The sequence below is a fragment of the Chanodichthys erythropterus genome, chromosome 18, assembly GCF_024489055.1.
Source record: "Chanodichthys erythropterus isolate Z2021 chromosome 18, ASM2448905v1, whole genome shotgun sequence".
Lineage (NCBI taxonomy): Eukaryota > Metazoa > Chordata > Actinopteri > Cypriniformes > Xenocyprididae > Chanodichthys > Chanodichthys erythropterus.
In genome coordinates, this window is record NC_090238.1 from 20,297,868 (window position 1) to 20,316,830 (window position 18,963).

The 18,963-nt window shown below is 37.6% G+C and overlaps 1 protein-coding gene across 5 annotated transcripts in view; it reads left to right on the forward strand.

The window, feature by feature from the left end:
• Window positions 1-18,963, forward strand: part of ltbp1 (latent transforming growth factor beta binding protein 1) — a 103,274-nt gene that overhangs the window by 61,877 nt on the left and 22,434 nt on the right. For 2 of the 5 annotated variants that reach the window (XM_067366561.1, XM_067366563.1), the window contains 14 exons: window positions 36-251; window positions 1,218-1,237; window positions 2,825-2,927; window positions 3,288-3,374; window positions 3,632-3,757; window positions 4,776-4,901; window positions 6,521-6,640; window positions 6,781-6,903; window positions 7,327-7,449; window positions 13,167-13,292; window positions 13,816-13,944; window positions 14,346-14,468; window positions 14,575-14,706; window positions 17,177-17,305. In XM_067366561.1, the coding sequence (XP_067222662.1) occupies window positions 36-251; window positions 1,218-1,237; window positions 2,825-2,927; window positions 3,288-3,374; window positions 3,632-3,757; window positions 4,776-4,901; window positions 6,521-6,640; window positions 6,781-6,903; window positions 7,327-7,449; window positions 13,167-13,292; window positions 13,816-13,944; window positions 14,346-14,468; window positions 14,575-14,706; window positions 17,177-17,305 (1,683 nt within the window). The remainder of the gene's footprint in view (window positions 1-35; window positions 252-1,217; window positions 1,238-2,824; window positions 2,928-3,287; window positions 3,375-3,631; window positions 3,758-4,775; window positions 4,902-6,520; window positions 6,641-6,780; window positions 6,904-7,326; window positions 7,450-13,166; window positions 13,293-13,815; window positions 13,945-14,345; window positions 14,469-14,574; window positions 14,707-17,176; window positions 17,306-18,963) is intronic. The other 3 variants (XM_067366564.1, XM_067366562.1, XM_067366565.1) reach the window with 3 other exon arrangements.

The window sequence follows — 18,963 nt, forward strand, 5'->3', positions numbered from 1 at the left end:
AATATTTTGGTGAATGTTTTTTCTTTCTTTCTTAGCTGCATTTAAAGACATTTGTCCTGGAGGTATGGGATACCATGTCACCCCACCATACATTTACAAGCCCAAACCGCCTAATGTACACAGCCAGCCAGACAGTCAGGTGCAGAACAAGCCCACCATCAGACACCAAGTGCCCGTGGACCCACCCATGCCCTTCCCCACCTTACAGCAGCCTGTGGAAGCTCTCGGCATCACAGAGAGGCAACTACCTGGTGAGTCACACAACTTAGTAGGCACACAGGACAAAAACTATGAACGGCTTTAAGCAGTACTTTATTTCTAAAGGGTTTATCCAACAGTCTGAAGTACATCTGTGAAAATGCAAACATTAGGTTTTGGATGTTTTATTTGCCTCATGCAGAATATCACAAACATGTGTTAAGGAAACCTGCCAGAATTGGGTTTGTGATGCGAAGTTTATTTACATTATGGCCTGCCCGGATGCTTTTTATGAAGGAGAGATTCATACACACAATAGCTACACCAGCAAGAACTCTTTCACCCTTTTCCCTGTCCTTCTTTTCTTCTCTTTTAAATGTCATCACATGTACACTTGGCACCAGGCAATGGAATGAGACTTGGCATTGGTCTGGAGAAGACTGAGATCCAAAATGTAGCCAAGCCTCTGTTGTTCCTATAGAAAGTGAACACAGAACTGTTCTCTCTTTGGCATGAGGGAGAGAGTCATTAGTAATGCTTCCACCTTGCAAAACCAATGTCAAAGCTGATGAAGGATTCCAGAAGATCAGTGCATCACATCATATTTTCTCCTTTCACTTCTCTCGCACAAAATGAACTGCACAGATTTTTATAGCCTCTCTGCAAAAGCAGCCCATAAAAGCATTGCACTGCTGAAATGTGCGGTGGAGGTGGGCCAGGTTCAGAGAGAAAGAATTTGTCCTTGGGCTTTATTAAGTTTTGTCCTGTTGCTGGGAGACCGTGTTTCGAATTTGCTCTGGAAATAAAGTTGGTCCACTGAAGTTCACCCTCTTACACACTACATGACCAAAACTTTGGATATTTTATTTTTGTATTTATTTTTTTATATTTCTGTGAATTCAGAAGCATAGTTGCCAGCACTACTGTATTGAATTCACATATGAATGATTGTTTGTTTCGCAGCTTTGTGTGACAGTTTATTTTTGTGTTTTTATATGACGTAATGGTCTGCTGTACAGTTCCCACAGTTCCCCGGCAGGTAGGTTGGGTTTGATTCAGCAGTAAAGATCTGCTAAATGCGCTGCACAGCTGATGCTGATGCTTTCACGCACACGTCAAAGCAGCACTGCAAAACGGCAGCTAAAAACTTTCAAAAAAGACATTCAAAGCATGACATCATCATGTCATCACTACTGCATGACTGCTCTGTGCGCTCAGCATTCTGCGTGTATGTGTCATTGTGTGTCCTTCGCTTTGTGTATGACTGATGTGACTGCGTTTTAATGTTCATATTTGTCCAGCCAATGTTAACATACAAAAAAAGAGCCATTTTAAGTTGTAGTTTTTAAAATTATAAAATTTAATATTTGTCTAAAACTGTTTGAGAACATTTACAGAATTGTATTACACTAACTCCTGGTTTCACATACAGGGCTTAGATTAAGCCAGGATTATGCCTTAGTTCAATTAGGACATTAAGTAGCTTTTATAAATGTGAAAAAACATTATTGGTGTGAATCTTGAGACAAAAAAAATGGCACTAACATTTTAAGATATATCAGTGCTTTCAGTTAAAACAGCTCAAAATGCATTTTAGTCTGGAACTATGCTTAAGCCTTGTCTTTGAAACCGGGTGTAATAATTGGTTTAGACATATACAGTGCACCTAAATATCTCTTCAGTTTATGAAAGATAAAGATTAAAAATGGTAAATTATTTCAAAAGGACATAAAAATTAAAGAGCACTCTTGAATTAAGTAATTAGAGAAGATCTTTCTTTCTGGTCAGGTGTTTGAGACAATTTAATGGTTTTCAGGTGACATAAAGAGGCTTATTTAATGTTTCTGGACTGTGTGTGGAACAAATCACATTTCATTTTACCGCCCAACAGCATATGATAACTTGGTTCTTCAGACTGCCCCACTGGAGGAGCCCTTTGAAGAACCTGTAGGCATCCTATCAAAAAGGCAGTTCTCTGAGAAATGCACAAAAGCTCCTTCAAGAACTCCAAAGCCTGTCAACGGTTCCTCCAGTAACCTTGTCAGGTTTTGTTTCACTTGAAATATATACTAATATTTGAGGGACCTTCACTGGTTCTGCCAGTGTGGCAATCTGAAGAACCCCCGATTTGTTCCACAAGTATCTCAATTTTTACAGTTTAACGGTCTCTTCTTTGAACTAAATCGAGAGGGTTTCCATCTGGTGTGTGTGTGTGTGAGAGAGAGGGCAGAGGGCAGGGTTGCAGATCTGTGAGATTGCATATGGCTTTCTTCCACTTAACTGACTCTGTCCCAAATGCCACCCTAAGCACTTGCCTTCCATTTCCACACTTTGTTGTAGTTCTGCATAGACTGTGCGACTGATGTATTCCACAACTGTGCCACCTCGTCTCAGGGGCACACTCTTGAGCACCTTTCTGAATTCTAAAATTACAAAGAGTATGCATCAAGTGTGCCATTTGGGACAGGGCCGAAGATTTTACAACTCCGCCCACTTTAACGCCCCGTTCAGTCAGAGCAGAAGCATCTTACCTCTTTGCTTTAGTTGCCAATACATTTGCTACAGTATATCTCTTTGTGGATCAGTCGATTATTATGTTTGTCATTTGTTTCTTATCTGTTTGAAGGAGCTTTTTACCCACATGAGTGTTGATAGGTCAATAGTACAGCCTGGACAGGCCCAGCTGTCACCTGGGGTATCTACAATCAGGATGGAGCCTGCCCTCCCAGGTCTCAGTCCCACTTGTACTGTACATGCATATCCCCATAAACATGTCTTCATGTCTTTTAACTGACCCACTAGTTTATGCAAAGATTTCTGAAGTGCTGTTTAAATTGAGATAAGGCAAATCATTTAAAATGTCTAGAAGTGGCCTCAACTAACACATCCAGATGGTGACAACGATTGATTGATCTTTGATCAGCTGCTGTGGTGCCAGATGTTGGACATGTTCAGTTTTTGTTCAAGAGATCAAGCAAGATTGTTTGTTTTGCAACAAATATGTAGCAGGAATTCTGGGCAGATTGTGGATTGTTTTACATCTCTTTTCTTTCTCTTCCTGTTTTTCCAAATTCCTTGTCACTCTCCAGAGGTGGTGGAGAAGGTGTCACCACCTGCTCCAGTAGCAATTCTGCCTTCCAGAGAAAGTCAGAACATCTCCCCAACACAGCTGGCAGGTGAGTCTCATCTACATGTACTATATATTTGGGATGCACAGTTTTACTGATAAGTGCATAATTGTATCAATGTTTTGGCCAATAACCGATTAATAGTCAATATTAAAAATATATACTATTTTGTATAAACAAATAAGAAATGATACACAGTCATTTAAGTGCAAGAAAACTCTCTCTACTGTTTTCCTATGGGCATATTTCAAGATCGTGAAAATGAGAAAATGACCTTGTTCTTTTTTCTCTCTCTCTCTTCATAGAGATTGACGAGTGTCAAGTAAGACCTGATATCTGTGGTGCAGGAATCTGTTATAACACTGCTGACAGCTATACATGCATCTGTGATGACGGCTATAAAACAGACAGTGAGGGCACCACATGTGTAGGTGAGAGGTCAAAGGTTAAACTGTATAAACAGTACTGATACTGTTGTTCTCTTCGTCTTTTATTGGTAACAAGAACTGGATCTCTCATTTATTAAACAGTGGTTATTTTGCTTATATAATCCATCCATAAATCCATCATGCATCTAAGTGATATAGTCAGTCACTGATTAAATTGTAAAGGCATTTTGAAAATGTTTTAACTCTTTTTGTCCACACAATGAAAGTCAATGGGGTCCAAAACAAAACTGGATCCCATTGACTTTCATTGTATGGGCAAAAACACTAATAAGACATTTTTTCACAATACCTTCTTTTGTGTTCCACCAAAGAATGAAGGTCATAGAGGTTTGAAATGACATGAGAGTGAGTAAATAATAAGATTACACTTTATTTTAATGATCCCCTTTAGACATTCTGTTGACTGTAAGTGATGTTGCACCTACATCTCAACTAACTATCATTAGTAGTGTATTAGTAGCCTGTCTAATAGACTCTAATACACTTCATTTTGATGTTCCCCCAACAGACGTTCTATTAACTTTGCAAGTACATGTCAGCTTATTCTACAAACCTAACCCCTTATTTTGTTGGTTGACATATAGGTGCAATATGTCCAAAGGGGGCCATCAAAACAACATGTAAACAATGAGAACAGAATGATCATTTTTGGGTGAACTATCCATTTAAGGAACCAAGGCTTCTTAGTCACTATAACATCACATCTAAAATGAACTTCAGACATAACCAGGCAAAAATTTAGTGACTACAATTTTTTTTCTATATGGAAATGGAGTCATAATGTGGAAGAATGACCATTTATGTATAATTTTACTAATTTTTCACTTCACCAGACACCATTTTTAGTCTAAGCCTTAGTCTATAAGACTTAAATGCTTCTAAATCCAAATGACGACATCTCATTAGACAATGTGTTACAAAAACTCTGCATTCAGATTGGATTTGTGTCTTATACTGCATGAAAAGACAGATCCATTGATTACCTGATTATTTTTGACAGATGTCGACGAGTGTGCGGAGAGCCCAAGTTTGTGTGCTAATGGTCAATGTCATAACACTCCAGGCGGATTCCTGTGTGTGTGTGAGCCTGGCTTCATGCCTAACGAGCAGGGCACCAGCTGCTCCGGTAATTACAAGACTCTGTCCCATATAAACTCACCCATGTACACAAACTAACTGAATCAAATTAGGGTTCACAATATTTGAATGGTACATATATTTACTATTTAATTTCTTCGGCTGTTATTTTTTCTTTTAAGAATCTTTTATTAGGTTATCTATTATTTTTTTGTCGACATGTTAGAAGTGAAATAAAGGCCCGTTTGGAGCTCTGTATCTTTCCTCGTGAGCCATTGCCAGTTCTCTCCTCCACTTTCTTGGCTCTTATTTTGATCCAGACAGATCAGCACTCATATGAAGTCTGCTTTTGGTCTTGAACCACAATGTGGTCGTCTAAATACAGGCACAGCTCTGTCTCTTTCTCAACTCCACACACATCCTGTGAGTGTGTGTGTCATTAGCTGGTTTTCAGGGTTTGCAGACGAGGTAGAAACCACCTCCCTGTGACACACTTTGAGGTTTGTGGAGGAAGAAGAGAGGTATTATCGTACCCTCAACCGAGTCACCCAAATACCTCAGCGCTACCGCTGCAGATGAGGAAATGTTCACGGTACTTGGAAAACACATCTTCTCCTCGTATTAAGAAATCCAGAGAACAAGACATCCGGAAGCTTTTGCCCAGAGTTACTCATTACATCCATTTAAACTGATATGGCCAGCACATTGGTTTCTCTGGTTAACAGGTTTAAATGTTCCAGTAAACTGGTTTAACTTTTCCATTCAGGAATTAGTCCCACCTTAATTCCGCAATCTGGAATATGTGTAATTGCTACAAAATGTGGGGCGTTGTTTGTTTGCTCTACGCCAGCCTACGAGACAGAAATTACTTTTACAGATTTTACTCTTTGATTATGCAAGATACTGACATTTTCTTTACTTTTCAGTCTCTCCAATTGTTAAATGACAGACTGCTTTTAATAAGCCAGATTCAAACCTCTCCCATTTGAGCACCACAGCATGCCAAGAACACTGCTAAGCGACATCTCCAGCTTTTTTTTTTTTTTTTTTTTTTGTAAATTTGGAGTTATAGAATTCTAGTTAAATCAGATTTGAGAGTTTATAATTAAATATTTGACTTTGTAAGTCAAGGAACATTGTAAAACATTCTTTAAGTATTGAAAATGTGTCCTTGTAAATGCAGCTGTCTGATCTAATGTAAAGCTCTTTAAAAATCTGTTGCAGTTGTGATTAGGTGATGTGTTTTCACACTCTTACCGTTTTAATGTAACACATCCATTCAGTTTAGAGATGAAGTGACTTTGGCTGCTGTTGGAAGCAGTAATAAAGGTGAATGAATGGTAGAATGTGTAGAAGGAAGCAGGCATGGTGCCATCGTACATCATGGCATCGCTATCAGAGTGGTTTTGCAGTTAAGATGTTTTTCTTCAAGTATCGACATTAATAATGGTGTAGCAGAGAGATGGAGAACAAAATGAGCTTTCTTGCACCTGAGTCGATTGTTTCCTGTTCCCCTCACAGTAGGACAGCAATAACACTCATCCATAAGAACAGACCCTCCTATCAAACCTTCACAGCTGGCACATGCAGACCCTTTGCTGGATAAATACCATGAACTCATATATTGATTTTGAATCATTCTGGTAATTTCTTCTTGTGTCTATATAGATATTGATGAATGTCAGGATGGGAGAGTGTGTCCATCCGGTCTCTGCTATAACACTCTTGGCTCTTTCATGTGTTCTCCATGCCCGGATGGGTTTGAAGGGAGAAATGGCCAATGTGTTGGTAAGAAGCAATTTTTGTTTGCTTTTATACAATATGTGTTTAGCACAGCTACTTTTTGACAAATGAGAGGGCCTTTATAAATGTTACCCACAGAGGTGTCTTTCTTCAGATGTATTGTGTTTGTGACCTTCTCTGTGCAGATATAAATGAGTGTCTGGATGAAAGAGTGTGTGCTCATGGTCAGTGTTCGAATCTGGAGGGCTATTTCATCTGCACGTGTGATGAAGGGTTCTCGCTCACTCCTGATGGCAAGGCCTGCACAGGTACCATCCGTTCAGTTGAACAGCTTTAAGTATTTTTCAAAGATTTTGTTCATCTATATATTGTCTAACAAATGACAGATAAGCTCTCCAACTTCTAAGTGAATTGTTAAGTTTTTTTTTTCTATTATTTGTTTTGTTTCGTTTTGTCTAGTCTTGTTTTGTTTGTTTTTTGTTTTTTTGGTGTTTTAGTTGTTGTTTTTTGTTTGGTTTTGCTTTTTGTTTTGTTGTGTTTTGGTTTTGTTTATTGCTTTTGTTTTGTTTTTGTTTCCTTTAGTTATGAATCTATTATTTTAACTTTGTTTGCCTTTTACATGGCTTTTTACGTGCATTATGACAGCATTGGGAATTTCATATTTGTGATTGTCAAGCAATCAGGTTAAACAAAACAGATAAAATGCCAATGAGCAATTTTGTGTGTTACAGACATTGATGAATGCCACGATGACAACGTGTGCACCCAAGGTCACTGTCAGAACACAGAGGGGTCGTTTATCTGCAACTGTGAGGCTGGCTTTATATTGTCGTCCACAGGAGACCAATGTGACGGTAAGAAAGTGTGTGATATGGATTAGGAGTGTGCACCATAGGCGCCGTTCACGTGTCTGAAAGCTCCAATCGATTTTTTTATTGGTTAAAATCAATGGAGAATATCTAAAAAAATACGAGATATTCTCCATTGATTTTAACCAATAAAAAATCGATTGGAGCTTTCAGACACGATCTTCACCCCTTTTTATAGTTTATTTAAGTCCGTTTCTATGGTGATATGTCAATGGAAAACGTCGAGAGCACATCCAAGTGATGCGCGAGCTCAAACTCTCCTTGCATCAGTTACCAGCGAGAGAATTGACGCGACAACGCTTGTGAAAAGAATGTGCTTCTCACAAAGAGTGCCGTTTTTTTTTCAAGCACAATTGCAGTTGCGATATTAATTGTATGCAGCAGTTTAATAAAAAATTTAGTGACTTACAGTGGGTATGGAAAGTATTCAGACCCCCTTAAATTTTTCACTCTTTGTTATATTGCAGCCATTTGCTCAAATCATTTAAGTTCATTTTCAAAAACTGAAATATCACATGCAGTGTTAATTTTGACGGCAAATTTTGATTTAGTTTTAGTCATAGTCTTTTGACTAAAATGCCATTTAGTTTTAGTCATATTTTAGTCATCGGAAATTGTTTTAGTTTTAGTCTAGTTTTAGTCGACTAAATATCATAAGAATTTAGTCGACTAAAATCTAATTTAGTCAAATTGTAAGCATTAAGCATTTCCAATAGAAATGCTTCCACAGATCCAATACACTTATATAGGCACATCTGTTATTCCCCAAACTGTTTATGTTCACCCAACTGTACTTTGCTTACCAAAGCGGACGGTTTTTGACCGTTCAAGTGCAAAAACACGTGAAAGAGCAAAATTCAGTACTTTTCAGGGATTGACACACTTATCATTGAGGTAGGCTACTATTATAGATTACATTTAAAAAAAATTATTAGATTTGATTTTTAGTTTTTCCTGCTTTCATTGTAATTTTAGTTAAAAGTTTTAGTAATTTTTTTGTGTTTGTCTTTTAGTTAGTTTGCTTTTAAATGTCTATAACTTTTTATTTTTTGTTTATTTTAATACCTCAGGTTAAGCTAAAGCTTAGAAACTATTAAGTTTACATTTTTATAAGTTTACATTTTTATATATTTATCTTTTATTTCAGTTAATGTTTATTTCAAGTAATGAAGATTTCTTTGGTTTTAGGTTTAGTTAACAATAATAACCCTTATACTTGTAAAATATATTGAATAATGTGTCAAATAATGTTCTTAGTCTTTCCTTCCTGTGACAGAAGATACAGTAGTTTACTATGAATTAAACAGAAATTAAATTAAATACAGTTTATTGTTTAAACAAAATAACAATAATGACCAGGAAAAAAATAATAATTATAAACCATCCCGAAATACACCGTGACTCTTATTCTGAAATGTCTGCAGTCTGCACTGTAGCAGGCTGCTCATGAGGGAGATAAAATATGCATTCTTACAACCGTTTAAAACATGCTACCATATAAGCATCGTGTAGTAAACATTGTCATAATTCATCAACATTAGCTTATAAGCAATCGCTTGGCATAAATGTGCGCTATTCATTAATTGCGCAGCAGTCACATATGCTGCGGCACGAGCCTGTAGAGCGCGCAACAGCGCAGCGTTTCCCGCGGTTAGATCAGCACATTACAGTTCAAATGTGCGCATCTTCCACACAGGACAGCAGTTCTGACTGGATATCTTCCCAAATCGTCCCTCTCTTTCATTTTGTCTCGTTTTTATTCGTTGACGAAAATTAGAGTAGATTTTAGTCATAGTTTTAGTCATTCAAAACCCATTTTTATTTAGTCGTCGTCTCGTTTTCGTCCGTGAAAAAATGTCGTTGACAAAAATTATGACGAAAATTATTCGTCAACGAAATTAACACTGATCACATGGTCCTAAGTATTCAGACCCTTTGCTGTGACACTCCTATATTTAACTCAGGTGCTGTCCATTTCTTCTGATCATCCTTGAGATGGTTCTGCACCTTCATTTGAGTCCAGCTGTGTTTGATTATACTGATTGGACTTGATTAGGAAAGCCACACACCTGTCTATATAAGACCTTACAGCTCACAGTGCATGTCAGAGCAAATGAGAATCATAAGGTCAAAGGAACTGCCTGAAGAGCTCAGAGACAGAATTATGGCAAGGCACAGATCTGGCCAAGGTTACAAAAAAAATTCTGCTGCACTTAAGGTTCCTAAGAACACAGTGGCCTCCATAATCCTTAAATGGAAGACGTTTGGGACGACCAGAACCCTTCCCAGAGCTGGAGCTGAGCTATCGGGGGAGAAGAGCCTTGGTGAGAGAGGTAAAGAAGAACCCAAAGATCACTGTGGCTGAGCTCCAGAGATGCAGTCGGGAGATGGGAGAAAGTTGTAGAAAGTCAACCATCACTGCAGCCCTTTATAGCAGAGTGGCCCGACGGAAGCCTCTCCTCAGTGCAAGACACATGAAAGCCTGCATGGAGTTTGCTAAAAAACACCTGAAGGACTCCAAGAAGGTGAGAAATAAGATTCCCTGGTCTGATGAGACCAAGATAGACCTTTTTGGCCTTAATTCTAAGCGGTATGTGTGGAGAAAACCAGGCACTGCTCATCACCTGTCCAATACAGTCCCAACAGTGAAGCATGGTGGTGGCAGCATTATGCTGTGGGGGTGTTTTTCAGCTGCAGGGACAGGATGACTGGTTGCAATCGAGGGAAAGATGAATGCGGCCAAGTAAAGGGATATCCTGTACGAAAACCTTCTCCAGAGTGCTCAAGACCTTAGACTGGGCCGAAGGTTTACCTTCCAACAAAACAATGACCCTAAGCACACAGCTAAAATAATGAAGGAGTGGCTTCACAACAACTCCATGACTGTTCTTGAATGGCCCAGCCAGAGCCCTGTCTTAAACCCAATTGAGCATCTCTGTAGAGACCTAAAAATGGCTGTCCACCAACGTTTACCATCCAACCTGACAGAACTGGAGAGGATCTGCAAGGAGGAATGGCAGAGATCCCCAAATCCAGGCGTGGAAAAACTTGTTGCATCTTTCCCAAAAACACTCATGGCTGTATTAGATCAAAAGGGTGCTTCTACTAAATACTGAGCAAAGGGTCTGAATACTTAGGACCATGTGATATTTCAGTTTTTCTTTTTTAATAAATCTGCAAAAATGTCAACAATTCTGTGTTTTTCTTTCAATATGGGGTGCTGTGTGTACATTAATGAGAAAAAAAATGAACTTAAATGATTTTAGCAAATGGCTGCAATATAACAAAGAGTGAAACATTTAAGGGGGTCTGAATACTTTCCGTACCCACTGTATATTTTAGACATATGGTGACATGGAGGGGACATGTTTGGTTAATTTAGTTTTGTCATGTCCACAACATATAAACTCGTGGAAACGTAATACTATGTCGTGGCCACAAGATATTAATTTGTGGGAACGTGATAATAACTCGTAGCCACAAGATCTTTTTGTCGAGGTAACGACATCCTTATGTTGTGGACACGCGATGTAAAGTCATGGCCTCGAGATCATATGGTGAGGGAATGATATATTTTTCTCGTGGCCACAACTTCATTATGTTGAGGGAACGACATCTATTTCTTGTGGCCATGAGTTAAATGTGTAAACAACCTGCGTGACCATGGCAACCTGGAACTATCAGAAATGGACGAGACCAATAATATTTATTTTTAATTTAAAAAAAGAATGGAATCAAGAAATTATTATATTACAGTTTTTCTCAGTCGCTTTGGTACATTTCTCGAGTCAAACTCACAATTTGCAAAACAGTAAGTGCATTTCTCAAAACAATTTTTACAAATAGCAAAACACCATGGATAACCTGCAAAAGCCACTCTCTTACTCAAAATCCTTAGTTCATCTCTCAAAAGTAAATATCTGTGTCAATGAACATGTCAGTGCCATCAGAATGACAAGTCCTTGTGTCATTGTGTACGGATAAGACAGTCAAATTGTTTAGTCATGTTCTCAATATAACCGTTTACTCTGGAGGGACGTTCTGATGGAAACTATGGCTAAAGTTTTGATGACAATTATTGTCAATTATAAGTTACATCTTAGTGTATGTGTGAGTGTAATTGCAAGAGAATGGAAAAGATTCAAATTTACTCTCTTACTGTTTGTACTGTATTTTATTGACAGAACGTCATTGAGTCATTGAGTCATGTCGTTATTGAGTCATGTCATGTCGTCAAGATTCACCTGGGAGCAATTTACCAATTCAGGACAGATTTAGAAAAAAGTCTAATGGAAATATAGAAAGTATAGAAATATGCTTGACATATTATGATAACTTGTTCAACCATTTTGCATGTAAAGACTTATGCTATGAGCTTGTGCCTAAATGTTGTGGGGGGTGAGACTATTCAACAGAGACCCAATATAATAAATTTTGATCAACATGACATAAGCAACTGATAATGTAGGAAACAACAGAGAATTGTACATAATCATTTGCATGGATGTACTAAAGCATTTGCAACTTGTTCAAAGAAATGAGAAACTGCTTTTTTGATGTGCACAAGTGACACAATGATGTGAGAATTGAACAGGTAGTTTTGAGAATTTCAATTCTGATCTGAGAAATGTACCAAAGCGACTGAGAAAAACTGTAACATAGTGCATATTGTATTGCGCGCTATGTTACTTAGACAGCATTCGAATGAAGTTTATCAATAATTGTTTAAACGTTGTACATTTTAATCCCATCCAAGTCTTTTAAATCCATTCACTTATCGTTTATTTTTTATTTAATATTTTTATATTATTATTAGTTACATTTGTACATTTATTTGCTTTATTTTCCCCTTCATTTCCCATATTTCTTTATCTAATTAATATTCTGTACTTTGTTACTTTTGTTTTACTTTGTTACTTTTGTTTTCACTTTAAGTTTAAGTTTAAAAAATGTGTTACTATTTTAGAATATTTTGTTCATTATTTGTATATGACTTATGAAAGTTTATTTATGAAATTTTATTTTATTTGATTTCTGTAGGCGCACAGGAATTTTACAGGTAGTTAATTTACGGGAATATTATATATATACTGAATGAATCAGTCCATTTGAACGAATCGGTTGAATTAAAGACTCGATTCGCTCATTAACAGTGACTTGCCGCCACCTACTGCCGATTTTAGTTTCATATTTAAAGTGTCTTTTCTATTTTAAAATCATTTCATATAATTATCAATGTTTTATTTTTAAAACATCAAAACATTATTTTTGCATTTGTAACTGCAGGTTAAATGAATTTGTCACCTCTGAGCTGCATTAAGCAGTCTTTGTAAACGCATCTAAATGCCATTTCAGATGTTTCCTCTGCATTGCAAAGATGGATTTTGTTGATACTGATTTCATTTGACTGGCCCTATAGTGTCTTATTATTCTATTTGAATTTATGTAAAAATGCAGATAAAGGGTAAAAATCTATTTAAACTTATTGGAAAATGTATTTTCTGTCACTGCTGTGAACTAAAATCTGCACAAAATATGAAAAATAACAAAAACTTGTTATTATGTACTTGGCAGTCCTAATCCTTCCAGGGTACCAACACAATTATACACTCGTCTGAAAATATCTTCTGATCATCGTTATTGACAAAATCTCACAAAATATTGAATTTTTGTAACATGTTGAGATATTCTGATGTTCACAGATGTGGATGAGTGTTTGGAGTTACCTCAGACCTGCGATGGTGTGGGGCAGTGTGTCAATATCTTGGGTTCTTACCAGTGCAATTGCCCACAGGGATATAGACAAGTCAATGGCACTAGCTGCCACGGTGAGACAACCATAAAAGAACTGTTTTTTATTTTAACATATTTAAAATGTTACATATTCCTGTGATGGCAAAGCTGAATTTTCAGCAGCCATTTTTCCAGTCTTCAGTGTCACATGATCCTTCAGAAATCATTCTAATATACTGATTTGGTGCTTAAGAAACATTTCTTATTATTATCATTCTTGAAAACAGCTGTGCTGCTTAATCTTTTTGCGGAAATGTGAATACTGTTACCCATGATGCAATGTACATGACCTTACCTCCTATTTCCAGTGCAATGTTTTAAGATTTTCACACTACATTAGCTTCAAAAAACAAATTAACAGTTTAATTTCTAGGAAAAGAACTGGATACCACTTCCTAATTAAACATGGAACATACAGTAGAGTAGTAATGTTTTAATATTTAATATTGTATTATAGTTCATAATATTTTATGTACTATTTGTAAGTAGAAAGCAGTAGGCAGTTCACCAGAATGAAAGTCTTACACTGTCACTGATTTCATCCCTCCATCCTCATAGATGTTGATGAGTGTGAGGATGAGACACAACTGTGCGTCCCGAACGGAGAGTGTTTGAACACAGAGGGTTCATTCCTTTGTGTGTGTGATGCCGGCTTTGTGTCCACCAGGGATCCGCCAGGCTGTGAAGGTACGTACACACACACACACAAACATATTCTCTCATCGATGCATCCTGCTGTGGTTTGTCCTGATTCTCAGCAGTGCTTTGTTGATATATCTCTGATGTTTAGGCAAAATTAATCTGCTGTTTTGTTGAAAAGCCCCAGTCTTTGGCAGCACAAGAGAGAGTGAGAGAAAGAAAGGAATTGTGTGTCTAATGCGTTTCACATATGAGCCAATGTTATTTTTCCTCTGGTGGGACTTATGTATGTGCTCCCGGGGCCCAGTGAGGTGCCAGAGTTGGTTTAAATGCCCCGTCCAGCAGTAAAACGGGGAGAAGGAAGTGTTTGAGCAGGATGTCTAGACAACGAGAAATATATTCTTTTAAAATGGCCCACTCAAAACCAATGTGTGTGCTGGCTTTTTCAGATGTAGATGAATGTGTGGATGACACCAGATGTGTAAATGGTACCTGTTCAAACATAGAGGGCTCGTATCTCTGCCACTGTGAAGGAGGCTACCGCCTGGAGCCAACCAATCAGACTTGCCAGGGTAAAAACCTAGAATCCAAAAAAATTTCCTTTTTCTCCCTCCACCCAGAAGCTTTCTGCTGATTGGTTAATTAGTAAACTGATTGGTTGGTTGTGCTGTCTGTCAGATATTGATGAGTGTGCTGACTTGGGGACGTCTATTTGTGGGGTTTGGGCCTGTCAGAACACACCGGGCTCTTACCAATGTGAGGTGCCCTGCCCACCTGGCCTTTCCCGAGGCGAACACGGCATCTGCATCGGTGAGTGCCCAAAGGCACCAGCTACAGCCGTGAGGTCATCGCCTTAGCTCCACCCAGCTCGCATTGTTGCACAGCACATCTCTGTATTCTGGTTATGACCAGAGCTGTTTTTCTCATGTGGCTTAAACATTTGCTAATTAACACTGCAGATTGCAATTATGCTCCCGATCAGACCCATAATTCCGTGTTTACCCATCATTCCATGCTCAATTTAGTAGCTCTTTGTTATAGGTCCCCCTTTATATTAGTTGTCTTTAACTACTGTGTACTAACATTAAAATTTATAATTTAATACAAAGCACTTATTGTGTACATGCAGTGCTCAGCGTAAATGAGTACACCCCCTTTGAAAAGTAACATTTTAAACAATCAATGAGCACAAAAACAATTTCCAAAATGTTGACAAGACAAAGTTTTATATGACATTTGTTTAACTTATAACATGAAAGTAAGGTTAATAATATAACTTTGAAAACAAAATTTTCAGTTTTACTCAAATTAGGGTGATGCAAAAATGAGTACAGCACACTGAACGTCTCTGGAGCAAAGCTACATTTTAGATGTTTATATTTACAAATGTCTAATTTAACAAGAATTCAACCACAGGTGAGTCTAATTATTAATTACACAGGTCCCACAGACAGTTGACTATAAAGGGGTGTTAAAACCCCTTCCCATTTCATTCTGTCAGCAATGGCACCACATGGAAGAGAAGACCTGAGAAAGAAAATAATTTCTTTACACCAGAAAGGTGAAGCTACAAGAAGATCAGCAAAGCTTTACTTATCAGTCAGAATACTGTAGCAAAAGTGGTACAAAAATTTAAAAAAGATGGAAATGCACATCTCACAGAGACGTCCAGGTCGTCCACGGAAGTTAACACCTAGACAGGAGTGTTGAAGAAAATCGGCATGCAAGTTCACTGCAGTTATCTAAAGAAGTAGAAAGCCAAACTGGGGTGACTATTTCCCATGACACAATATGGCGTACACTGCAGAGGAATGGCATGCATGGGTGCCGTCCACGAAAGAAGCCTTTCCTAAAGCCCAGGCACAAAAAACCTGCCTAGAGTTTGCCAGGGCCCATGCTGACAAAGATGAAGACTACTGGGACTCTATACTCTGGAGTGATGAGACCAAGATAAATGTTTCTGGAACTGATGGCTTCAAAACTGTATGACGTCACAAAGTTGAGGAATACAAAGAAAAATGCATGGTGCCTACAGTGAAACATGGTGGTGACAGTGTCCTTATGTTGGGCGGCGTGAGTGCTGCTGGTGTCGGGGAGCTGCATTTCATTGATGGATCATGAATTCACAGATGTACTGCTCTATACTGAAAGAGAAGATGCTACCATCACTCTGTGCCCTTGGTCGTCGTGCACTTTTCCAACATGACAATGATCCTAAACACACATCTAAGGCCACTGTTGGATTTCTGAAGAAGAACAGGGTGAAAGTGATTCAGTGGCTCCTGATCTGAACCAAATCGAACACCTATGGGGAATTCTGAAGAGACAAGTTGAGCATCACTCTCCATCCAGCATCCAGTCTCTAAAAGAGGTCATTCTTGAAGAATGGAAAAAGATAGATTGTAAAATGTCGCCAACTTGTTCATTCCATGCCTAAAAGACTTGGTGTCGTCATTAAAAATCATGGAGGCCATACAAAGTACTAGATGTAGTAGTTTTTGTTGTGGGCTGTACTCATTTTTGCATCACCCTAATTTGAGTAAAACTGAAAGTTTTGTTTTATAAGTTATATTATTAACCTTACTTTCATGTTAAGTTAAACAGATGTTATATTAAACTTAGTCTTGTCAACATTTTTGTGTTCATTGTGATATTGTTTAAAATGTTACTTTTCAAAGGGGGTGTACTCATTTACGCTGAGCACTGTACACATTTTTACAATGTACTTATATTTATAAAAACGTGCATGTAATTACAGCTGTAATTAATTTTTGTAATTACATCCATAATTACACTGTTGTCCCTTCTCTTACCCCTTAACTCATCCTTAAACCTACCCATACCACCAAACCTGTTAATTAACACTTTCATTCAGAAAGAATGCATAAATTGACCAAAAGTGACAGTAATGATGCTTTTTAATGTTAAAAAAGATTTCAAATAAATGCTATTCTTTTATCAAATAAATGCTATTCTTATTCTGAACACTGGAGTGATGGCTGCTGACATTTCAGCAGCCATTTTAAAATATATTCAAATAGTTATTTAAAATAGTAATAATATTTCAGAATATTGCTGTTCTTACTTTTGATCAAAGAAATGCAGCCTTGGTGGGGTTTTTTCTTTCAAAAACCCAAACTTCTGATTAGTAGTGTATGTGATTTCAGAGCTCTGCTGTTGTGTTCTTTCTCTCATCCATTCATCTCTGATCAGTTCAGCACACATAGAGCTCTAACATCTCCCACTTTCTGTCTTATTGTCCCTTCCTCTCTCGTTCTAGACGTGGATGAGTGTTCACTGAATGAGAATACCTGTGGAAGTCATGGTACTTGTCAGAATACAATAGGCTCCTTCAGCTGCCAGTGCGACCAGGGATTCAAGGACTCTCAGGATGGGCAGGGCTGTGTGGGTAAGTTTTTCCCTCCTAGTTTCTGTTATTTTCATTCTACAATTTAGAAGTGGATTTAAAATTGACAGTATTCAATGAAGGATCACTGTTGGAAACCTAACTTAAACAGCTAAGGTGTAGTCATTGCTTCTTGTTTGAGGGATAGTTCACTTAAAAAAATAAAAATTCTATCATTGTTTACTCACCCTCATGTTGTTTCAAACCTGTATGACTTTCTTTTTCCCCATGAAACACAAATAGAAATATTTTACACTTTAAATATGTAAGTTTTGCCGCTAGAGGTCACTTTTTCAAAACAATAACAAATGCGTATAGCTTGATGACGCCGTGAATAAGCGTGGAATCATAGGAGTTGTCGTCTTCACATCCATTGCTGATGGAAAGCAAACCAATGGGACTTATGTATTTAAGTCCCATTGGGGACTTATACTTATGTATGCCCGGTTTCTGTATGCATATGCATTTTGTTTATGCCTATTTTATGATTAAAGTTGTTTAACGTCCACCTCCTTCATCCATGAACTTGAACATTTACATTTGATCACTTAAATTCACAATTATTTTATTGCATTCTAATGAAACAGTCGCGACTGCTTGAATACTCATCATACAGCTGACTTTATCTGACAAATTGTGGGGTAACGTAGCTCTGTTTTACTTGGTCAAAACAATACGTCACAATATGTCATATATGTAATATGTCTAAAACTGTATCTTGTCAATTTGAAGACAAACTAATGGATATGTGGTCTGGTCTGTTTGTAAAGCTCTCGTTCTGACAGGCAGGTAAACCAGAGCTGGATTTTGAACCAAGGCCAGCACTCTCTGAGATTTTTTGCCACTTCCTCTCAGACAACATTAAAAAGATGGCAGACGCTTTGCTAGAACCATGATTGATGTGAGTGTTTAGTTTCTTCCAGTCTGAGGGTGGACGGCACAGACCCCGGTAATGTTTAAAACACAGCAACTGGGGTTAAACACATCAGTGGCCCCCACATTAATACACTGACACAGAGTCAAGTCCTATTAAAGTGATGGAGCCACATCTATTTTTGTGCCTGGTGTTTAGAGGTCTGAAGTTGGTGGCTATTTTAAAATAACACATGTTTTCATCTAGACTGTTCTTGTGCAACCCACCTTCTGAAAGAGAGCAAGAGAGGAGAAAGAGGAAGTTTTGTCTGTATTATACGAGTCGGAATCAAAAGTATGATGCATAATTCATTTGTTATGAATAATCATAAATGAGAGAGTCATCAAATCAGATTAAGTACCTTTCATTCAAAACTGGACTATTTTAATTATCCAAAAATAGGCAGTCCCACTTGTTTATTCATGTATAAGACCATTTCGGTGAATTTCTAGCAATAATGTGGCATTTAGACTTCTTGTAAAAGAAGTCTTTTATTTTGCGTTTATTTGATACTGTGAAATATTTTTACAATTATATTTTAAAATGTATTCCTGTTCATTTTCAGCATCATTACGCCAGTCTTCAGTGTCTCATGATCCTTTAGAAATCATTCTAAGATGCTGATTTGCTGCTCAAAAAACATTTCTTAAGATTATCAATTTTGAAAACATTTGCTACTTAATATATTTTGTAGAAACCATGATTTTTTTTCGGGATTCTTTAATGAATAACATTATAAATGTTTTTA